Below are 24863 nucleotides of genomic sequence, written 5' to 3'. Positions count from 1 at the left end.
AATATCGTGGCTTATTATTTCGTAACTGGTACGTTCTCCGCACTTGATGTCACTTGATTACTTTTTTCAGGACGTATAATGTAGCGAATAATTGAATTCGAATACTTTGGTGATTTTTGCAAAGTTATTTTTAGATCCGTTTCAAATTTCACTAACACAAACAATATAGCAACGACAGTCGTGTCTCGTTACAGTGCTAATGAGATTTCAAAATGTTTTCTGTAATTTGTATATGTACATGTGAAACACTTCACCTTTCGATGACAGAATTGTATTTTTGCCTCGTGGTTTGATTAACTTTTTAAATACGACGATGAAATTAATCCATATGGGCAAACACGCGTATCATGAAATTGTAAATTATCTAAAAATAATAATTAAGAAATAGTCGAAACAACAATGCAATTTATTAAAAACCTCCCTAGACGAATGGAACGCTGTTGCACTATAGAAGCAGAATTTAAATTAAAACACAAACACTTTACTACGTGTACGAGTATAAAAATGAATTGTTGAAAGGAGAAATAAAGAACGAGTAATAATCTAATTTGCGTTGCTGGACCAGGACAAAACAATTAGCACAGACGTTCGTTTGAAACAGTTGTGAAGCTTAAGCGAAGAATTAATTAAATAACAAGCAGCTTTCGTTGCGACCCAATAATTTTAGATTATATCTCAAACAACAAAGACGTTTTAAATCATCATCGTGTTCTCTGTACATTGCAAGAATTATCAAAACAGAAAAATTAATACAAAACAAGATATTTAAAAAAAACAACTATACTATTAAGTATAACGAAACAAAAATTTGTTTAAATATTATAAATATAAATAAAAAGCACTGTGCTATCAATCGAAAGGCATTCGCCTCGAACGTTGCTGCCTAATGTCTATTTTTCTTATCCTCTCGAACGAATCATCCGGTAGAGTCCTTCCGCGAAATCGCAATAAACTTTCCAAAGTCTTTGCTCATTTTGTCTCTTTCTCTCTAAATCTCACCACAAAATCTTCGATTATGAACCAACAACACTTTCGTGGGCCAGCAGCCAAGCCGCGTTCTCATTTCTCAAGTGTTGGACGTGCCGTCTCGATCGTGGCAGGAAAAGCTGCTAGAGCCTGTTACACCACCGTATCCTCTCAACATTCACCCTCTGCAGCTCTCACGTACACGCATGTACAAGACACACGTGCTAGATACAAGGCAGGGTGTCAGCTCAAAAAGAAAAAGGATCACTCGAGCGTGTTGGATGTTATTGTCGTTGCCAGTATAAGTAGCAATACGAAAGAAACGGGAAAACACGTGGGGGAAAAGCGGGCAAACGAGCAGGAGGGATCATCGCTGGCACATGCAGCACGCGACGACGATACAATTTGGAGCTTTGCACCAGAGGCATGTGACAATATCACGACTACGTGGTACGTGCTCGGTGTGGAGGACACCGCACAACGCTTATATACCTCCCTTGCGACCATCACGAAACGTGGTTCAACTCCTACACGGACAGCCGTACACATCCGTAAATAGGGAACCTGTGGAAGAAGTCGATAGTGGAACAAGCAAAGAAGATGGTCCGAGGTTACAGATAGGCGCGTATTTTCTACGATCTTTCCTATTTGGATTTGTCGGATTTGTCAGATTTCTTAGGCGGTATCGTTCCAGATACTTAGTTTAGTCTTTCTCTGCCAGATTACCGACGACGAGCCCCGAGTTTCATTGTTTCTCCTTATTTTCTGACAAAATATGTCGTATACTTTTCTTTTCTTTCCATTTCTTTCGCTTCAAGTACGTATATGTATGTTATTTCATTTTTATTCGTTTCATACTAGATTAATTTAACCTTCCATTTATAGCAGCTATACTCTTTTTTGAGTGATTTATTTCAAAAGTGCAGGTTTCGCGTTTGACGCGGAATTCTACTTATCTCTGAGAAAACAGCGATAACGATAAAAAACTAATTCTCGATTACATAGAGCAAGCTTACGAATCAATTTTACAAATAAACGTAATCGTAAAGTACAAGTTAGCCATTATATATCCATGGTATGTATACGAGTTCGGTAGAAACGAATACACATTTGGAAAATGATTCTATAGGTTTTTCCCTTCCCAGATTGCTTTCCTTGCGTCAGTAATAGAAGTTTCTAGTGTCGAAACATATATATCGATAAGATAACGCGGTAAGTAAATACGATCTAAAAATCTTAAAATATCATGAGTATAAAATAGGATTATTATTACTATAAAAAATGAAAAACAATGTTCTCATAAATTAAATAAATTATCAGGAAATGGTAATTTTTTTTTAATAAACCGAACGTTTTCGTCGATTTTGCTTAGCTACGGTCAATTAAAAATAAATGGGACATTGTATCCGATGAAATTTCCAAATCTAATTGATTTTGCAAAAGCATACGCATATACATATTTCATACATACATACATTAAATACTGTTTTAACGTTAGCGTCGTATTTCTCACAAATACGTTCCTTTAACGTAATTCCTTCATAACTCATTTCTGCATTTTCATGACACAGTAAATGGTACTTTGTCTTTCGTTTTATGCTCTTTTAAGCCTTTCCATAAAATTCCCAAGCAATTGGGGCAGCCACTTAATTAGACCAGTGATCTGCGTGCTCTCAACCCGTCTTAATCAACTAAAATAGACCATAGTTTAAGGGATCAAAATGAAAAATTCTACTTTACGACGCTTAGCTCAAAACCTACGCTTAAACCATTAAGGACTAACGTTACGTTAGCGGAATATTTCATTTATAACTTTTTCGTTACACAATTTATTACCGGCTATTATTTTTTTAACATTGTTTTTATAAGAAAGGATTTCAAAGAGAATTTCAATTCGTTTCGAAGATGATAAAATATTATTTAAAGCGCGACTCTAGCTAATTAAAACAAAAATATTACACAATTATCCGAAACGAACGTTGGAAATCTACAACAAACAGAATTTTCTCAACTTGCAGAGTGGCAACGCTACTTCACGGACAAATAAAGATTCTTATCGATATGACTCCAGACTCGTCACGATGCGATAAACTCGACTTGCGAAGACGCTGTTCGTGTTAACAAATATTTACGTAATTCACGAGACGGGACGGAACTATGGTTATACCAGCGCAATTTCGTCTGAACTACAACGAAAAGATAGAAATCCGTACTTGTCGACAAGTGGAAATTAATTTCGGTGTAGTTTCCCGATACGAGTAAAGCATTCGAATCTAGATAAGAGAACCCTCGCACGACCTTTAGGGTCCTTTAGTGACCCTTTTGTTAAGCGAATTCCTCCCCGGAGCCGTACATATCACTTAACCCTTGCATCTATCGAGCTCCCTACACGCGTTAAACGCCTCTTTGCAGAACTTATACGCTCGATCCAAGCAACTCGCCACAGACCACCAACGCTGCCTAACACTTCCCATAATTAACTACTCGTTGCGGCTGTATCTTATTATTCTATGAGCAGCCGAGCTAGCGCCAAGTTCCGAGCCCGGCTGCTATTAAGCATTAAGCAAGATTTACGCGACGACTTAATACAACGTCTTCGCGTAACCCGTAATCGAACGTGATCCAGTGTATCGTTACAAAACGCATTAATTATGTCTAAAAATGGAAAAATATCGCATTCGTTTAGGGGTCTAATATGAGGGAAATTTATTTTTTGTTGTTGTGATTTTTATTTTATTTTTTTTTTTTTTATTTATTTATTTTTTTTTTTTGTGCATTGAGTAGACTATCCAAGTTCGTGCTCTCCTTTCTACGAATGAAACAAATAATTTTGCGTTGTAAAAATTTGGAGAATGACGATAGTACGATCGCGAGAGTTCTTAAATAATACTATTTCAATAGTATCGAAGAAAAGAGTATTTTAAACGCGAAATAATAATTTTTTATAACAAGCATCACGTGCAAGTATATCATAGCAAATTTAAACTGTTAGTTAATTTATACATCTGATTATTTCAATTCATGGCTATGATAATTGTAGCGTGGCAAAAATCTGTTCCCAAATTATGTAACGGCTGAAAAACTGTTGCACGGAAAAACTGAATGATTTTAATTCTTTAACGGTGCTGTACATAAAACACCTAACACCCACAACACGTTTCAGAAATTCGGAAATCCGAAAAATGCGACCGAAAAGAGGGCGAAAGTTTCGGATCGCGAGACGACTTAATTTCATCGTGCGCTACCGGCAGAATCCTTCCGCCCGCGAACAACTGAATTCCCCTAGAATTCTCCGAGTCCTTGGACCAGGAATTCCGCCCTTCGAATATCGCATTTTATGTTAGCCGAGTGCATATTTTAGAAGCATTTACTCCACGAGGGCTGGATAAGAGAGATCTTGGTACAAAGGTGAGAACAGGCGCAAAGAGGGTCGAAAGAGAGACGGAGATTCGCTCGTGGAGAACGATGCCGGGACTATGCTCTTGCCCTCTCTCATATCCAGGAATGTCGCCGAGTTATTTTAGGCTTCCGTTCCCTTCTCCGCGAACGCTATTCGCGCGAGCCACGTTTACGCGACGTAACGAAATAACGAAGAAGGGCACGCCGACGTATCGGGTCCCGCCCCTGCTCGCTGTACCCTTACGCCTGACAACCAAAGAAACACCCTTCTCAACTTTGCACCGTTTGCACGGCTCCTTCGCGACGCCCATACTACTTTACGAGATAAACGGAGTCCGCTCTTGCCGTCGCGTCTGACTGTAACGTGTATCTGTACGATGCTAAGCTATCATTTGCTGAAACTACATTGTCATCTTCACAATTGTAATGATTAAATTAAAACGATAAATTGACGCGAGTCGATTGAATCGATATGATTCGAAAAAGAGGAATTCTTGAACTTAAAGATTGAAATATAAGACTCCGGGTTAATCATATCGTACGATTGTTCTCATCAAGGATTCGAGATTCCGAAGCATTTAAACGTTAAAAAATAAGATTACTTCTGTAAGGAAAATTTACATTATTTGGAAATTGAATCTTTTAACGTTACAATTTTTTGCTCGAATTAGCTTTATTACTTAAGTAAGTGAGTAAATAAGTAAGTGAGCAAAAGAAGTAATAAAAGAAGAATATATTAATTAATAAGTATTATTAATATGGAATCTATTCGTTTATTTATTTGTACGACTTAAAGCATGAAAACAGTTAGAAGAAAGATCGCTTAATTAATTTAAGAAACACCGCTCCAATTTACAGAATCTACGTAACGCATCGTCGCAGCTGCTATTATTCACTTGGCTTTTTCTCAAGGAGGAGGCCACTCGCATCGTGTATTCCCGGAGGACAACCTTTCCATTAAGCGAAGTATCTTACTCTCTGCTTTTGCAAATAACACGATGATGGAAAAAAGTAGCGGGTGTAGACGGGAAGTGGCCCGTAACGAGCATTAAATTGCATTTTCATTGTTATCGCGACATTGCTCGCCGTAATTTAACTAGCACGGCACCATGAGTTTTGATTTTCTTATCTTGTTTATCGAATAAGCTCAACTACTCGAACCTCTTGTTTTTCGCATACAATTACATCGTACAAGAAATAAACCGGGTATAATCGTATCTCTTCGTCTCTTTGCACGATCCATTACGCAATTTTGTCGTTCAAAAATCTACATTTTATATTACGTTACAGTAGCGCAGTGGAATTATTAAAGATGAAAATACGACCTTTCTCAAGCTACGTTGAAATTATCGATGTGCTTTGTATATTCAATTTAATAAGTTTCAAGAAAAATCCCCTCATATTTCAAGTATTCAAAACGTATGATAGAAAAAAATAAGATTCTATGTAACATTTCCAGATCATGATAATATATTTTCGACTTTTCCTTTCTCAAATTCCTTTACTTTTACACTTTTGCAACTTTTAACTTTTTAGCTAGAAAATTCAACAAAGTACATTCTGCTAAATTGTCTGCATACTCGCCAAGTGTTCTACGAAGTTCGAAAATTTTGTAGGATTGGGCAAGTTTGAAAAATTCATTTTCATAAAAGGTCGTTTCAAATAAATTGTCACTCTTCCATAAAGAACGAAATGACAGAAAAGTGATTTCGTGACTGTGTTACTCTCTTTACCCCACTTTTTCCCACCCAACCAATTAATTGTTTCCTATCGCGAACATATAGATACGTCTCTTTGATGCAGTTTCGTTCTCTCTGACAAACTTGTTCCATTCAGAATTTTTCGTATCTTTTGCACCTAATTGTAATGTATAACTAGAAGATGAGCCAAAAAATGATTAGGGACAGGTGTATTTATAACGAACCATTCGAGTAGCGTTAAAACTTCCAAATTGAATTGAAATTCAAGTGTATAAGAGATTCTTTCACCTTGCTATAACGATTGAAAAATTAATACGACACACTCGTTCCTACACATATGTGTATATTCGCTTATATTATATATATATATACTATACATGTATAGAGAAAAAAATGTATCAAACTTACGTGTTTTCCTTTTGCTCGCCGTTGCTCGACTGCGACGACGGCGACGGCTGCTGCGCCTGTTGCTTCGAGTACGGATGATGGTGGTGATGCACGACGTTGTTGTTGTTGTTGTTGTTGTTGTTGTGCATGTGCACTTTGTTTGCGTTGCTGTCGGTTGGCGAGCCCGGCGAGATCTTACCCGCCAGAGCATTCAGAGATTGAAGCATTTTCATAGGAATCCTCCTTGCGACCGGTTCTCGGTGCCTCCCTCCCTCAGCCTCGTTTATCCTTGAGGAAGACAGGATTACTCGACGTTTCCGGTTTGAAGGTATCAACCCTCAAACACTAACTACTACACACGTGCGAATCAACCAACGGATTATGGATATACAAACTGAACTTTCATCAAGAAAACACACTTTTCCTACTCCCCTTTTTCTTTATTCGAACAATTCCACCGAATCATCAATTGTACGATCACGAATTATTTCCTTTTTTTCTCTTTCCTTTTTTGAATATTAGACACAGAAAGCATACACTGTTCACGAGATACGGTTGCACTGATACAGACACCAATCTGTCTCTAGGGAAATCTGTTCAATGTTACTACTGCAGACTTTTGGCGTAACTTTGGCGACGTTTAACGTTCGATACGAAGCTGTCGAATATTCCCAGCTATCGACCACGCGGACCCTCGATTGGCTATACAAACAGAAATAAAAACAGAAAGTAGTTATATTATGCGAACGTTTTGCTTCGAAATGAGTGATCGGCGCATCGTAATCGCGCCACGTATATGTATTTTCAAAAGCAATGCTTCGTTTACACAGGATGAATCCGAAACTCTCACAGGTTTATCTTTTCGAAGAAGAAATAAGTAAAATTTAATGATGACATAATGATACAATTTAACGTTTATACAGATTTCTACGTTTACTCTACGGTTTCAAAATCACTTATGCCGTGGACAGAATCATAGAGAATATTGTTAAGTCAGTACAAAAGTTTTATTCGTTTTGTCTTTCGTCGCCGTTGAATTGGTGACCCAGATCTACGTTTGTTCAGATAATTGGAAAATTTCGATTGCGAAGCACCTAAATGATAGACAAGTCTCTGAGAAACTAAATAAACTTTCACAATAATACACGCATTCATATTGATCGTGTGAAAATCGAACCATAAAGATAACTTTTGTTAATAAAGAACGTGTAATCGTTTTATCTAGACATTAGCTACGTTAAATGAGCAAATACCGAGGTCTTCGTAGATCTTAAAACGAAATTTGAAATGTTACGAATATTTGTAAGATCCAGCTTCAATTTATCCGACATGTACCTACGTATCGAAAAAGTCACGTTACTTTGAAACCTAGTAGTTCTTCGACAGCAAGTAGGGCTACTGCACTGGCCTAACACTTTCATCGTTGTAGACTAAATCATTTCACCTACAATTATTTCCACGCATATATTTTCGTTGCTAGGGATTTACAGACGCGAATACACCTCATTTTATTCCTAAGTAACTCGCAGCGAAGTGGTCATAAAGAAGGCCCATGGTTCTTCCAAAGGAGGAAACCCTTTACGAAGATAACGTAACAGCCTGAAACCAGCCACGAATCTAGGAAGAACACGGAGAAGACGAATAAAATTGGAGTAACGCAGATAGTTGGAACGCGTACGTGGGACACCTTTTGCGCGAAACGACCTTGCAACGAGTCAATTAAAAGTTTAAGTTTAATTAGAAACTCGGCTCGTATACAGGCCGCGCCACCGCGAACCACCATAGAGTCACGGCTCGATCTCCCTTAACGTGCTCTTCGTTCGCTATTTTCTACATCTTTCCAAGATCGCGACTTTCGCTTCGCTGCTCCTGTGAGTTGCCACTGTCTTGGTTTCCAGCTCTGTTGCTTTCAGATACAGCTTTGTTCAATAGCACGGAATGTCTTCGAATGTGAAAACTTTCGACTAATTTGAAATGTGATAGGAAATATGATTTTCCAAGTAAAGAAATTAGACTAGATTTTCCGATTCTATGCTGTCGAAGCGATAATTTTCAGTCGCAATTAACTTATAATTCAAAAGGACCAACAGCTTCCATTGAATCTTCCTCAAAATGAAATTTTCCATTTAAAAAACTCTGAGCTATCGCTTATACTTTGAAAGACACTCTATATACGGGCTGCACTTTTATCTTGGTTTGGAAGCTCGGGCCAAGTCACCGTAAGACGGACGTATTTACCGGAAGCAAAAGCGTTAAAAAATGGGACAGAGATGAGAAACTGCGATGTTCCCTGTTCGCTCGACGATCTGCAGCTTCTTCGGGGATTTTCGGGCGGCTCGAGTGTCCCTTTGTTTCGAACGTAGGTATCGTGCTCGAAGCTTCGCGTTCGAAGACGCTTGCGAAGTACCTAGGAAAGCTTCCGCCCGTTATTTACCGACAACACGATGAAACCGAACGAAACGACGCCCAAGCGTAATGAGCGTACTGGGAAGGAACGAAAAGCATCTGAACGAACGTCCAAGTCCGATTTCGCTTCAGTTACGGTAAATTGTGTTTCAAGAAACGCTTAAAACGCTTCGACCAGTTGTTTGTCCACTTTTATATATGGGTAAACGTAAGTGAGTCGAGGACATTGAACATCGTAATCTGGAGGAACGCCGGTAGTACAGCGTAGCAAGACGAATGGAAAAGAAGCGACGAAAAAGAAATATAGTCCCAGGAAACGTGTTAAATTTTGAAGAGACTGATGCTTCTAGTAAAGGAAGTGATTATAAATAACCCTATTAATATAATATCGTCATAAAAGAGGATGGAAATGAAATCATGAAATACTATTTAAATTTTAACTACGTTCGATCAAATAAGATCTCCACCGAATTGAAGTTCTGGTATCCGAAAGTCACGTGTATTAACGCAATATCGTGTCGAGAGGAATTTTTCGAAAGCTGATCCAATCACAGTAAAAATACACGGTCCAAAATTTCCAAATATCTCCACATTTCTATACAATTTCAAAAAAATCTAATAACCACGAATTCCCCATATTTTCTACCTTTCCGTTATATAGAAAACTTTAATTTAAAAAATTGTACAAACATTCAAGGTATCTCTATAGAAGACAGTATAGATAGCAATTCCTACAAAACACGCGAACGGAAATCAACTGAATGTGCAACATTAAAACGTTTATTCTAGAATTTCTGGATACTCATAGTAGACAAAGATAAAAGAACAGAAACAATTCCAGGTAAGATGTTCATCGTGTTCATGAACACGAAGAAAGTCCGACTGAAGATTGGGGAGTGAAGATAGAGGCACAATTACCGGAACTGCCACCACTGTCAAGTGTCAAAGGGGTCACGAATAATTTAGTAGGCGAGCTGGGAGCTGCGAAATCCTGGTAGGAGAAGAAGCAGAGGCAGAGAAAGAGAGTGGCGAGGAGAAGAGTAGAGCGGAGCGAAGCAGAGCAGAGCAGAGCAGAGCAGATGGAGCGGAGCGGAGAAACGGCGGCGAGAAGGGGGCGAGAGGGGAATAGTAACGCCCGCGGACTGAGAAAAGCGCACGGTAAAGAGAGCCTTGCTCTCTCGGGTTACCCTCCAACGCTTTTGTCCTTCGCGCCGCTCGCTTTCTTCCTTTCGCCTTTTTCTCCTTCACCCTTTCTTTCTTTCTTACCCTGTCGATCTCTCGTTGCATAGGCTCGACCGTTTTACAACGACGAACTCTTTCTAGCTACTCTATTCCCATCTCGACATCCCTTTACCACTGACCACTTCGCGCGTTAAAACGTCAAATTAAAATCTCGAGACGTTTTGAGGACAAAACGATTAGAGAACAAGTCGGGAGAAAGAACCGTTTCCGCGCGGCACTGATTCTACTTTGTCCGTAAACAAGATTGCTTGTTTGCTGCGGACGTAACTTGTGGATAATAATCCAAAGGTGCAATATAACGCGTAAAAACAATGACAAAGCTTCGTATGTCGCTAATTTTTTAATTAATTTCCTAATTTTTTTTATTCCTTGTAGATATCGAATCAGTCCCTTTATACGTCATGTCCCGAAAATGTGTATCACCGATTTGCTAGAAGGATAACAGAATAAAAATTGCCAGGAAACCTAATCGAAACAAAAAATTGAGAATGTAAAATTTATCCTAGTAAATTCGAGATACGTGATTCTTCTAACAAACCGACGATATATCTCCGAACATCGAGCATCCTATCGTGTGATTTTCCCATACACAGATCCCAACCTGATTCCTCTTGGTCTATTTCAAGGTTGTCGTCGTTCTCAAGCACCCTCCGCCACCTGGTCGAGGTCCTCTGGCGTTTCCGTGGCTTCGTCTAATTCAACTGGAGGTCGGTCAACCGGATACGATAGCAGCGATGATACTCGTACGTAGAAGAGACGCGAACTCACGATATCGGCGTGAATTAAAGCGAACGGCGCTCTTGTCGACTCCACCTGAGCACTACGACTGACGACAAGAGCCGAGCAGCCGGCCATCGTATCTTCGGATAAGCCTTATCGGTGCCCAAAGACCCCACCCTTCGCCCATGGGCCGCATCCCTCACAAGCACACGGCCGCGTTTTCACGTTCGAGCGTTTCTAACGTTTCGAGCTGGCTCACGGTACGCTTGCCCGCGTGTAAACTCGCTTAAGCGCCCCTACGAGCATTTACGCTCGACTTTCTTTCGTACTTTCACCGCGACACAGCTGCTGCCGCGACTTTGCCACGCTTTAGTATCTCGCGGCTTTTCCTCTTTCCGTCTTCCACTTTGTTCCTCTTCTTTGGCTTTTCTCCTTTCCTCTTTCTTTCTTTCGCTCCTCCCTTCCCGATGTTCACAAGTTACATAGATTCATGTACGTTCGCCGATATACCGTGATATTAGTTACGGCGTTAAGCGAACTAATCGATCCACTAGATTATTCTTACGTGTCCTTCGATCGAGTCATGATGATTTTCTTGACGAGTAGAAAGCGTATCATGGAGGTGGAAAGCTGCGTCGACCCTACGACGACGGAATGCCAAGTGTCATCTGCAACGAACGAGTGTTCTTAGTTTTCTGGGACGTCTTGAGGTATGGAGGGTTGGTCGTTCGTGTTCCATGCTAGCTTCTATGGTTGCAACGAGAATTGGAGGGCAATCGATGCTCGGTACAAGCAGAAAACCATGGTTTCCGGACGATGGTTCTGAGTGGGATTCAATTCGATTCGATTGGAAGGAAGCTATTGTAATTTGAAGGTTTGCGCATGATTTTAGTGCTTGAAATTATATATAAACGTTTGACAATGTTTAGAGAAGGACAACTATTTCAGAGACACGTTTTCGACTCGACGTTAAATAAAATCAAGAAAAAAGCGTTTCGAAAATATCGCTGCGACATCGTAGGAATCCTGTAACAGGGACAGGGAATTCAGCTCAAAACCGGATGCGCATGGAAGGTGAGGCGTGTTTGCGAGTAAACACTTTTTCACTAGCAACACCAGACGACAAGGCAGAGCCACGGAATGGCTCTCCGAGATTAGATAACAGTTGGAACGTTTTGTACAGTCGACTTACTCGAGCGAGCAACATCCTCGAGACGCGACTAGGTCCACGGTTTCAGTAGATGAAACGGTATAAAAGATGTTCGACGTTTATGGCGTAAGCAAATGCTCATCGACGCGCACAATGGACATAAAGAAGCCGAGAGGTATTTAAAATTTAAATAAACGCGTTGACACATTCCCGTCCACGTAAATTGCGATTTTGTTGTTTACGAGTGAGAACAGAATAATTTGACGAGTTCGTTTTTGTTTCATTAAAAAAATCATGCTTTGCTTCGACAGAAAAATAAAGATGTATCTTAGTCTTTTAACAAAAACTGTCCTGTGTGATAGTTCCGTGGGCGGTTATATTACATCAGAGCGGAAGAAATGAAAAAAAGTTGTACTTCGCGGAAAAAGTATTTTTCGATCCACTGCGTATCAAAGTATTCGGCGAAACACGCGAGAAATAAGCATCAAATATAAAGCCTAACTCGATAATGGAAAAGAGTAGGTTTAGTTTCTCGTAGAAATAACAATACAAACGGTGAGCTGGTATCGTTATTGCATAGCTAAGCACCAGCAGTTGTTTGCCGGCGCGGAACAGCCGTTTGCAACTCAACAAAGAGGTATTGTTCAGTCAAGGGATTCATCTAGCTCGACTGCTACCTTCTATTTACACGGCCTAACTCAACATTATGTCACGAACTTCACGCAGTTCCTCACGACGTCGAATTTCCTCCTTCAAAATTGACTTACAGTTTTGACACGCGTTACCTACTTATAGTATATCGAATTAGTGCGCAAAGGCTATATCGATTTTCAGCTTCGTGTTGACGTAAGACGTAAACGATTTCAAATGTTTCATACTCCGCTGCTTACGATTTTAGTTTGCTACCTTTCTCGATCTTCACGAAATTAATCAAACACGACCGTATATTCAAGTTCTTATTTTAACATTCGATTTAAGTACACGCTAAATTTGTTTCGGATCAACGACTGCTTGGATATAATATGGATCTACCTACATAAATTTGAACTTTCGGGATTAAAATCGATCGAGCCTCTGAACCTTCTAATTAATTATTCATTACGAAACAAATTTAACTTTGCGGTTAAAGTTAAGTTGAAGTAACAAAGAGCAGAGCGATGAATAATACTTTAGGAAAATAACTGGTAGAACGAATCACAAACTCAATGATTTACGAGCAGAAGATGGCTGCTTATCCAACGAACATATATTTCCATGACGATACAACAATTAATCATTAGCGTGCGTAAAACGAGATAGCAATAGTGACGTAAGTTTTTCAAGCTTGCTTTAACAACCTATGTTTAAGAAACGTTTAAACTCGGATCAATAAACGGCAAGCATCTTCGAGACAGAGTTTTGTCTAGCTCCCCAGCTATACGCTTGGACGAGAAGCGAAGTCGCAAGAGAATTCCGAACTGGCGAACTTTGCCAAATGTATGGAGGATCGGTGAAAGCATTTTTGATCGAACCTCCAGGTTGCGATGTATTTTTAACCTTTTGTGGCAATATTTCGCAGTTGTATTTTAAATTTATAACGTATACTGCTGGCAAAAGTTAGGGATCAATCGACGTTTAAGCAAAGCTAGGCGAATGTTTCTCTTTACGTTCTGCGATAAATATATCTATCGATTGCCATATACTTGTATATTTGATAATATGAAGTTTAAAAAAGTGTAATAATAGATAGAAAAGAACGAATGATTGTAGAAATGCAAATAAACAATGTTATTTGGACGCTTTCACGCTTTTACTTCTTACCATTGTTGAATAATGAAATTCAAGCATGAGGTTTTCCAGATAAATGAATATACGGGCTGCAGTTGAAATGCTGTCATAAAATTTCTAGGTGTATTCTGGAGCTTAACATTAGCATAAAAGACTAGGTAAACAGAAATCCGCGCACCCCTTGTTCCCAGGATACGTGCACGTTTTAGTCTTACAAGAAGAGGATTCAGCAGCGGAGCTGCTATTTTAACCAGATTCTTTCCCTGGTGAATTTGGAGCAAAAACGTGTGCAACCTACATTCCAGTGTTTGTATAAATACGCGTTATCAACAGAGAAATTTGTCATTAATCTAATTTATTCAAATTAATTTATATATCATTAATTTGTTAATACCTATTAGCTGTGGTTTATCGTTAAGTAAATTAGAAACACCTAGGATAGGTGAAATTGAAAATGTTAATTCAGATACTGAATTATGAATTTCCGAATTAATCATTCAATTATGAAATATTTCTGCAAAAATGTTGAAGAACTAACCTAGAAATAATATCGGCCTAAAAAAAGTTTCGCCGTCGTGGTTAAAATTTCAAGGAAAATGATATTAAAAAATTCTGAGATCTTGAAAAAATACCGCCGAAAAAATACAAGGAAGAACTCTATATTTACGTACACGAACGACTTTGTATGCATCATATCGGATGCTCGCAGTGTTGCACGCAAATGAAAAGTCACAAGAACGTCATTAGCATTGCAAATGGTCAAGGGCGCTACGGCAGCGTTACATTTCTTACACAGGCGCAATTGGAACGCGTATTAAATGTGGAACACTCGTTTTCTAGATTATCAGAATATGAAATCGCTTCTTAAAATTTGAGAAACTCGTAATGTCATCTGTGAAAGGAAATTACGGAAAATCGACGATGAAATAAAATCTGTCTACGTCGACGTTCGCTTTAATGTTTCGATACCACAGTACGAATTGGACAACAAACGGGGAAAATGGACGATCGTAGCGTGTATTTAAGTAAATAATGATACTGGCGACGTTCGAGTATCATTGGAAAGGTACAAAACGCGATCAGTCTGATGAGTGTAGCCGCGAAAGGTTTGTCGATACAATACTAATTACGAGATGAGCTATAATCGAAACGCCACACAACCATCTAGCCAGCGCAGCGTGGTTGAAAGGCCCCCTTTAACGTGGCTGCAGGTGCGCCGCGTCATTCATCGGCTCGATATACGCAGCCGTTATTAGCAAAATTGCGTGAGCTAATTGGCTAATTAGTGATTAGGAACGTTAGCGCTGCCAACTCGTTCTGATGTGTTGATGAATTACTGTTTTCGGTCTGCTACAGGTGTACAATTATACCAGGCCAAGCCAAACTCTCTTTTCTCCCTTATCAGTGACCACCGTAAACGGCAAGATACGTTTTCATCGATGCGAGTCATTCGATGCCTATTAGCGAAATTTTAGTTACTGTGGTTGGTTAATGATGCGATCGGAAAGGTACCTACAGGTACAAGTGCGACCTATTATTTATTCTATAACATAAAGATATTGATAATTTAGAGGCTATAGTACACTCGATGTCATATCACACGCGTTACCCTTTTAAACATCTTCGGAACAATAACTACTCCAAATATCATTAAAACAAGCAAGCAAACCGACAACGTATTTAGCAAAGAGCACGAAATATATATTTCACCAACTATATATATTTCAAGCAAAAAATAAAAACAACGAAAGAAAGAAGGCAAACGAATATTGCAAAATAATTCGAATAATTCTCGTCTCATTAGCGGCAGGATTCGTAAGTGATTACAAATCCAAATAAACGTGGCGTACGCGATCATGCAAACGCACGTTCCATTGCGGGGCTTTGCTAATGTATTACTACATTATTCGGTTGATACCAGGCTGATCATTGGAACGACCATCGCCAGAGGGTATAAAGCTTGAACACATTCCATGATATCGTGGCGGAAAATGCTGGAAAAACGAGTGGACTGTGTTGGCTGCTGGCTAATTCCGTGACAATTCGATATATTTTTACCGGATAAACGCCGGTGCTTACATCGAAAAACGATTGGTAACGAACGACGAGTCCGCTATCCAGCCAACACTAATTAATTACTGATTAACGTTGAAAACCGGGCCCGTACTGCCTGGGATATTGATGGATTGCTATTTCCGGGCTATTTCGCCCGTGCATTATATCCGCATCGCGTTTCCAACGGGCAATGCTGCTCGATTAGCATCTGCCGAAAATGTGAAAACCGCTTCGGCCTAAATTACATTATATTAGTTAGTTAGCTAAGTGAGTTAGTGAGCTAAGAAGTTGATTTAATATCCTCCTGTACCCTTTCTATAATTTACGTGCTTATTTTTTTAAATATATAAAAGTCTACAAAGGATCAAATCGATATCACACGCGTATCGTGAAAGTACGTGCCAATTCGAATCTGATTTTAACAAGTACAGGATACGCGTTTCTTCACATCGCACTTTCCAACCATTGATTTCTATCTTTTTGAGTTAAAAATTTTTAACAAAAACGTTAGAAACATAAGCAATTTTATTTGAAGTTACTCCTTTGAAAATACTTTACGATATTACAATGCAAAGTAGATCTATACCAGCGTTCCATTTTAAATCAAGGTTTATATAGATGACATACGTTCTCGGTATTTTTATGACAGACTAATTATAGTTGGGCTTTCATGCAATAACAAGAAGTAATAGCTGGAACTGTGGACCGAATGCATTGAAAATTCAGTGACAAAGGAGACGCCAAAGCTCTCGCATAGTAAAAGTCTAAAATAACAATGAGGCCAGGGAAAACGTTTACGAGAACAATAAATCTTCTTCCTTCGTTACGACTGCTACGTCACGCAGTATTCGAACTTGCGCTATTTTTATTAACAATACCATGATTGGACGCTTTTTTATCCGATCAAATGTATATCGCGATGGCATTATGTAAAAGAGCCAATATTATAAAAATCATAATTACGTGGAAAAGTAGATACTTCGATATCGTGGAAACTACGTAGAAGAAAAGATCGAAACGAAAAGATATCGAGCCAATGCTAAGGATTCAAGCGAAACCTGTTGTCACGTAATACCTAGAATCCTTGAATAAATATAATTAATTTAATCGTTATTTGCAACGTACACTCGATTAATGTTAAACGTGGTCAATATTCTGCTATGCTAACACAAGTTTCATGCTTACATGCTTGCGATATAAATTTGATGTAGGTAAACGAAAATGGAAAAGATGAAAACAACTATTGCATTCGATAAAAATATCGAAAATCAGTTACGCGTAATACAAAATACAAACAAGGCGGTAGGACCGGAGATACGGAAAACCGTACCTAATAAAGGAAGAAGTCAATGAGAAAATTTGTGCAATGATTTATTAAAATTTATCGACGAATGTTTATTGGACGAGAGACTAAAAATTTCTTTAATATTTTCATAAATATTTTCAACGTGATATTTGCTTTAAATCGCATTAATTATTTATATTAACACATACACATATATACAGGTACACGGTGTATTAAAAGATGAGAAGGAATAAAAAACTTGTCGAACGATTGATAATATATTAATCAATGTACTAAGAGGGCTAGGAGTTTGAAGAGAGGGTAACCGAAGCGATATGGTCTGATCTTAGAAAGAAAGCCGAACCACCTTGTTCGCTCATGAAATCAAGGAAAAAGCGGCGAATAAACAGCGAGTGCTGTTCCTTAGAGGATTGGACGGATTTATCTCGCAGGACAGCGAGCAGCCGTGACATGGGCAAGCAGACCTTATGCAGCCTCTCTCACGGAAGGTCTCCAATCATGAGATTGCTCAATTGTACCTTCGTTTTTATCCTGTTTCGTATCCGAACCTGCCCTCTCCCCTCTGTCGCTTGCACCTCGCAATCCGACTTTTCCATTACCCACTCTAGAGGAAAAAAAATTACCGATGAGATTAAAAAGCGTGACTATGCGTTTCTAACGATCGCGATTAACAGGGAATGAAACATCTCGGATTAAGATTCTGAGGAATATCTAGTTTGAATTTTCAATCAGCGAAATATCGCGACTGAAGTTCCTTGCCAATGATCACAGCACATTATAAAATGATGCGACATATTTGAAGAGTCGAAAGTAATAAACGATATATTAATTTAAGCCGAAGCATTATGTGCGAAATAAATTTGAAAGTCTTCGATCTTAAGATTTTAAATCACTAATATCTTTGCAACACTCTTTTTATAAAATTTCAACGAGTGATTTATTTAATTAACAAAAATAACGGATATTGATTAATCTCGATACGTCAGTTATTAGAAAATTAATTTCTTTCAAGGCTCTATTTATCCAACCGTCCTTTTGCTACTCTAGCAGGTAATTTTCTGCTTAATGTGCTGGACATCCTTTTCTACTAATAAGCTTGCTCATTATCTAATCGAATAAAGCAAATCGCTATTAAGATGTTTTATTAAATCCAATGCATTCAGAAATGTATTTCAAGTAAACACAGTGAAGCTATTATTAATCACGCGTAGTAAATCGGCCGCTAGCAAGCAACTTTTTCCGTCTTTCTTAAAGCTCTTTAAGGCCGCAGGTCTCCAACTAACCTCTTTAACGCCCAATATCGAGCGAACCAAGTGCTCGATGACACGATAAAGTCATTTAGCCCGATAGTAAGGTAGAGTTCGTTGATTTTTATTCAAGCTTCGGTTTGCCTCGTTGTGGAACGGAAACATAAATACAATTGCGTCTATTTTCGAAAGCAGGTAAGGAATCAGCCGTGTAATTTTGCCTTTTTTTACGAAGATTTATAGATACTTCTTACCTCTCATAGGACCGAATCTATCTTAAAATGCGAACAAATTTTTCGCTCGTCGATTATTAATAATAAGACACATTTTAGCTGATCTTCTTGTAAAGGAGAAATAATATTTAAAACCAGTTTTTCAGAAACAGATACATTTATCAAACATTTAGTAACAATAAGATATACAAGAAACACACGCTTTACAGCAGAGATTGATTGTGTTCTGTATCGGGTGCACTTTACAGAAAGGAAGGCCAAAGGAAAAGCTTCATTGATCAAAATCACAGCCTGGCAATGGTGTTTACACAAAAAGCAGTGTAACAGTTGCATATACATCGATTTTATCGCTGATAAGGGGAAACATTCATTGCTCACACGAGCAACGCTACTAGTTATTCATCGAGTTTCTTATATATTTAGCCGCTAACCATAAAGCAACTCGTAACCGTATTACGTGGAATTAATTTAATGCCTTCATATTTGCGATTAACTCTCCTTACTTTAATTGTTTTTGCTAACATCTTTCACTATCTGTACAATGATATAATTTGGTCGTTTAATAAATAATAATTTCTAAAAATTTCTAGAAGCTTTTAACTTCTAATACTTATATTTAAAAGACATTGATCGTTGAAGGTTGGTTTTTTCTTGTGTAAATATATGTATATTGGAAACGAATCGATGAAATTTTTAACAATTCAATCCAATGGATAGAAACTCATTCTTCCGGCTTTTCGTTCAAAGCCAATTTTCGAAAGTCGAATCCCAGTTCGCGAACAAAAAGGATCACAAAAGTTCCTCTTTCTTATTACAGAAGATTGCTCTACAATTCTCCTACGGACTAGGCAACTTCCGCGAATTCGACATAAATGAAACCCTATTCAGTTTGAAATTTTGAATCAGTGTTACACATACGCGCGATGAACTCGAATGATAACAAAATATTGATATGATCAATCGTTAAAGATTAACCTGTGAAACATTCCAATGATTAAAAAAAGATACACTGCATAACAAGAACGAAGATTTCCATTGTTTTGCTAAAAGAACAACAGGAAAAATGTTGATTTGCAAGTTCGTCGAGTGACTTTCCTAACGAAGCAAATCTTCATATTGGTAAAACATCATCGTATTCCAAAGTACATATACACATTGAACGGAAATATGTACCATCGTGAATCCCAGCACGGTTATAGATCTGCTCTCTACACTGGAAGTTTTCATTGAAAATGACTGATACATCGAAGGAACGAGGAGGAGACATTTCAAGGAGTATTCTGCTGCGGCGGTCGAGCTGCTCAAAAATTGTCTCGGTACATCCCGAGCACGTCCCGCGTTAGACACATTTGCTGGTCGAATTTGAAAAGTTTCAAACAAATCCAATAACAGACGGGACATTGCAGGAGGACGCCTATACGACATCGGGAAAATGGGAGAAGGGCAACGACGTCTCTGCATTGTGAATTCGCCTTGGCTGTCGTATATAGTCACGCTCCTACAAACCTACAGGGAAGACTATGAGTGCTACGTGATCGCTTGCACCGCCACATCCGCATGTAAGATAAGTTTGCATGTGTTCCTGGATAGTGTGTACGTATGTACCAGAAACGAGTATTTCGCGATACATCTCAGACCCAAACACGACGCGCCTGCATACTTTTCAATGTTCCAACCAGCCAGTCTCCGTAGTGTATCGCTCTTCTCTCTCTTCGGTCTTGCCTATTCTCTAGATATCCTGCGTGTTCTACACAGCTAGCAGATGTAAATACTCGCGCGCGTTCCGGCTGTCGTGCACCGCAAACTTGTCGCGATCGTGTTCGACAAGACTCTACGGTGATGGCGGAAAACTGGCTATGGAAAGGAAGAAATTGCAATTTACCAACGACGCGACGCGAATTTTCGTTGAATTATGATATACATAGAGTTTCGTTGAGATTGTAGAAAGGAGAAGTACATTACGGCGCAGGAACATTGCGGTGAATTTCAAAATTTTATCGTCGAGATAAAATAATTCGTTATTTTCGAAAATGAACAAGTATGAAAATATCAGGTCTAATCTTAAGTTAAGACTCGAATGAACAATAAAATAATTTATTATCTCAATATTTTAACAGCTTTAGATGATATAGATCGAAAATTGCAAGTTGTAGAAACAGTCAATTCTTTGGCAACGATTAAGTTTCCGTTGGCATCAATTCAGGAATTTGATCATCTGTGATATGTTTGACGAATATACTAGGAGACTCTCATAATACAATGTGAGTCAATAAAAATTATCACTTGAAATAACTCGTTATGTATTGACTTTATCAAAACATGCTTCAAATGCAATTTATTATACTCAAGAGGACTGACTAGATGAATATATTTTGATTTTTTCATGAATTACATTTTCTGGAACGTCAATGTGATCTTAAGTTTTTTAAATGACACCGCATATTTTTCGACTACTCTGTTGTAACTGCTAAAAAGACGAATTCAACGGCCTACAAAGTAACCTTCAGTTGACCTTGGATTTCATAACGAAACGAAAGTTTCTAGAGTAGAAAATGTTTAATTGTGCCACGTAACCAACAAGCTGTGTATCGACCCGAAGATCGACTCCAACGTTAACATTCAAAACAAAACGAAACTTTTTAGAAAACAAAAATTTTCAATCTATACTCTTTTACTTCGACTGTACATGCCTATGTATGAAAATCCAGGTAAATATTGCGAAAGCAACAATCACGCGACACACGTGGTAATGGTAGTCTATGTTCTCTTTGAACTGGTGGAAGAACCCGGAGAAATGCCGAGCCTTCACGCACGACTGAGAAATTCAGATTTGCGAGCCACTAGATGGACACGTTCAGACGCACGTTTGCTGGCTGCAGTGACCGAATCACTCGTATCTGCGTATACGCGTCACAGCGTCGACACAATGGAGAGATTACAAGTCCACCCTGTCTGCTACATCGAGCACGAAGATGGTGGATTCACTGCGTGAACGATTGGGACACGCTGAAAAACCAGCATGTTGATTTCCACTTTTATAATTCCCTGTTGCTTTCTGTCTCCCGGGTAGGGACTTCTGGGAGTCACACTGTTACCTTCCCAAAGGCAATTTTATCTTCTGAATTCAGAGCGATTGCTTTATCGTGGAATTCCGCTGGAATCTAGTTTTCAAAATGGTAACGAAGCCAACGACATCGACTGCGTTAGAGGAACGATTTTCATGATTGTTATTTTCATTCGTACGTTCGTCAAAATATGAATATTATATCTATGAATTTTCGAACCGATTGCTCCCATTGATCAAGGAATATGGAAATGTATTTTAATTTCAATCTCTATGTATGAAAAACCTTTTGCGTTAAAAACTAATAACGAATCGAACATACGGATTTTTTTATGATGATCACATCGTAGTGCAGATAGTCATATCGAGTTACCGCGTACGAACCAATAGAAACGATTGCAAGATACAAAAGAATGCACTGTGTGATTGATGTGTACCGCGTTGGGTTAATGCGAAAGTAATTTCAATTTCTTGACCGTGCTAGAATAAACAATTTCAAGTATCTGTGTGTGAGTAAATTGAGGTTGCCATCGACGTTTACGCACGAAGAACGTTACGAAATAAATGCAAAGTTGCGGCTATCGCGGATTGAAATGACGTCTCGATATACTTGTCGCGCAGGTAAGCAGGTACGTTTAGAACACGGTTTTTGCGTTGCGATCCTTAAGTAAAAGAAGGACGACGGTGGAACGCGGATGAAACCTTTTTTGATAAGAGTGCTCTCGAGATGTTCTTGAGAAAAAGTTTTAACGAGACAGCCAAAGATTTTTCACCGAACGAAAGAGGAAGCGAAAGAACCAGACAGAACTGTCCTTCCCTTAGCGTCAGAGTCACCTACTAATGCTGTCCTTTCGAAAGAATTCTGCCTTCAAACGTCGTGTTTCCTGCTTTCACAATGATTTTTTAACTTTTCTGTCGCTTTGTGATTTATTCTTCTCTCCACAGCGCTGGATAAACACCGTATTCATTTAACCACATAGTATAACACATGACATAGTAACCCTTTTTAATGATTAATAATGAATAAAGAGTATTCATTTATTCAATTTCCGAGTAATCTTGAATCAACGAAAAAAACGTTATTTTCTTGATTGCGTAGAATGCATTTTTTTTTTTAGAAAATCACTTTTTGCCTTATCGAAATACATATCTATTCATGCATATCTAGAAATGCTTTGTTTGGTAACTCAATTTTTTCGTCACAGGAAATGAAACGCAAAAATTGATCGAAACAATCGATAGAATTCTCGAAACATGGCCTGCTGGATTTCTAATTAATTTTTTAGCTTTCGGACAATCGAAAATCCGATGCATCATCGAGACAGGCACATACCAACATATCCAATCAGGTAAAACATACAGTTTTGGTTTTTTAATTCAAACTAAATTAACCCTTTTTATCGAGGCATCCTTTCAATCGATGTTTAAACACACTCAACATGTTCAGAGAATGCAAACAATGAAACAGTACTCCGTAACGCAACAATATAAACAATTCAATTTTTCATCTATCTCAAATTGCTATTTTGCCATTCGCTGGTCTCTCATTTCGCACTGCACGCTCCTATGTATGGCACAGGAACTGACCGTAAGAGGATAGAAATTTGCAATTTTCTCGTTGGAGTGCTTTAAAGCTCGATTAGCTCAAAGGAACAAAATCCGAAATTTGTAGAACGTGACTCGAGTAACTCAATTCCCCCGACTGATTTCGCGTTCGATGGGCGAGGAAAAACATTTTTGTCGCGCGACCTCGATATAGAACAGGTGTGCCAATGAAACGTTCGATGCGCATCGTCCGTGACTGGCGTCACATGGTAAAATTATTTGACGCGTTTTACTCGCGGTTCGTTCTATCGCACAGACAGCCGCCGGTTCGATGGACGAGACGCGTGCAAAGTGATTACGGAAACGACAAGTGATAACAATGAATTCACGTTCAAGTACTCTTACTACGGGGCTGAGAATGGAGAGCAAAAATAATGGATGTTGCTCGCACGAACTCTTCATGAGTGTCATGATACGCTCACTTTGGGCTACTTAAAAGAAAGACGTTATCGGGAATTAGAATTGACATGAAACTTCTTCGTTAAGATCATTATATCAGACCGAGTTTCTTCTTTTTTTTTCTTTTTTTGAGATTTTAGAACGATAATGGCACTATATGAAATTGGAATTTGTATATCTAATAATTTGTAACCTAGCGGAGTGAAACAACACGATCGTTTTATTGTTGGAACAACTATCGTAGAACGATAAAGTTGTTAAAAATTAAAATTGCGAATGTATTAGTTGAGCAAGATGTAGTGAAAAAGTTTGTGACCCATAAGGTTTTGCGGCTTCACGTCATAAACGTTTTGTTGATTGAACCACGGATTTCTGAAAACGATTTGAATTCCGGGACGTTTAAAGTTTTCCAGGTGAAAAAAAAGCTCATACATTGTGCACTTTGACAAACGCGAAATTCAATCAGTGTCCGATTGTGCGCAACGTGAAACGAAACTCTTTCTCTCTCTCTCTTTTTTTATTCTATCGAACGAAATAGGTATTCCGGTTTTACCAAGAGTGTCAAAATATGAATTTTCTTCTAGTCGCTAAAAGTGTATAGGTTATGGATGAATTGAATGGGAAACAAATACTATAATTAATATAGTTTGATGATTGCACATTTTTAAATTCTACTGAGTTCTTTCAGTTATTTTTCACCTAGTTGTGTGTTATCGTTAAAAAGTTTCTCAAAGAGGAAAACACAAAATGTACAATATTTATAAATTGACAACGAAATTGAAAATTCAACTTGTGCGATTACGACAGTAAAAGGAACATACTGGCATTTTATATTATTTTGATAAAGGAATCACTTAATAATAACGGCAGTTCACAACACATTTTAGGAACACATCAAAACAATGTCTTAAATCACGAAAACAATCAACCACAATTCACTGCCATATTCGAGCCGGTAGCGATGTGAAGTTAGACGTAGAGTCTGTGTCGTTAATAAAGATGGCGTAAACTTCTACTTGTGAATCGCTGGTGAATCGATCACGTTCGATCTCAATCACGATGATTTTCTATTTATGTTTTTTTAAACCTGTAGTTAGAAGTATGACTGCAACAAAATATTCATGAAAGAAGAAATACTTAAACGTTAAATAGAAACGTTAAATAGAAAATAGTAGAAATAAATAAGTTAAAATAAATTCTAAACACAATCTCTTTTC

General features: G+C 38.4%; 1 protein-coding gene across 19 annotated transcripts in view; it reads right to left on the bottom strand.

The window, feature by feature from the left end:
• The window catches only part of LOC126920331 (CUGBP Elav-like family member 2), a 468989-nt gene that overhangs the window by 405547 nt on the left and 38579 nt on the right, over positions 1-24863 (bottom strand). For 16 of the 19 annotated variants that reach the window (XM_050730521.1, XM_050730520.1, XM_050730522.1 and 13 more), the window contains one exon: positions 6474-6740. In XM_050730521.1, the coding sequence (XP_050586478.1) occupies positions 6474-6740 (267 nt within the window). Of the gene's footprint in view, positions 1-6473; positions 7155-10701; positions 11489-24863 lie in introns of all 19 variants that reach the window. The other 3 variants (XM_050730532.1, XM_050730531.1, XM_050730533.1) reach the window with 2 other exon arrangements.

This window comes from Bombus affinis, chromosome 9 (assembly GCF_024516045.1).
Source record: "Bombus affinis isolate iyBomAffi1 chromosome 9, iyBomAffi1.2, whole genome shotgun sequence".
NCBI lineage: Eukaryota > Metazoa > Arthropoda > Insecta > Hymenoptera > Apidae > Bombus > Bombus affinis.
Note: the sequence above shows the minus strand (reverse complement) of the source record. Positions and strands in the feature narration are given on the sequence as shown.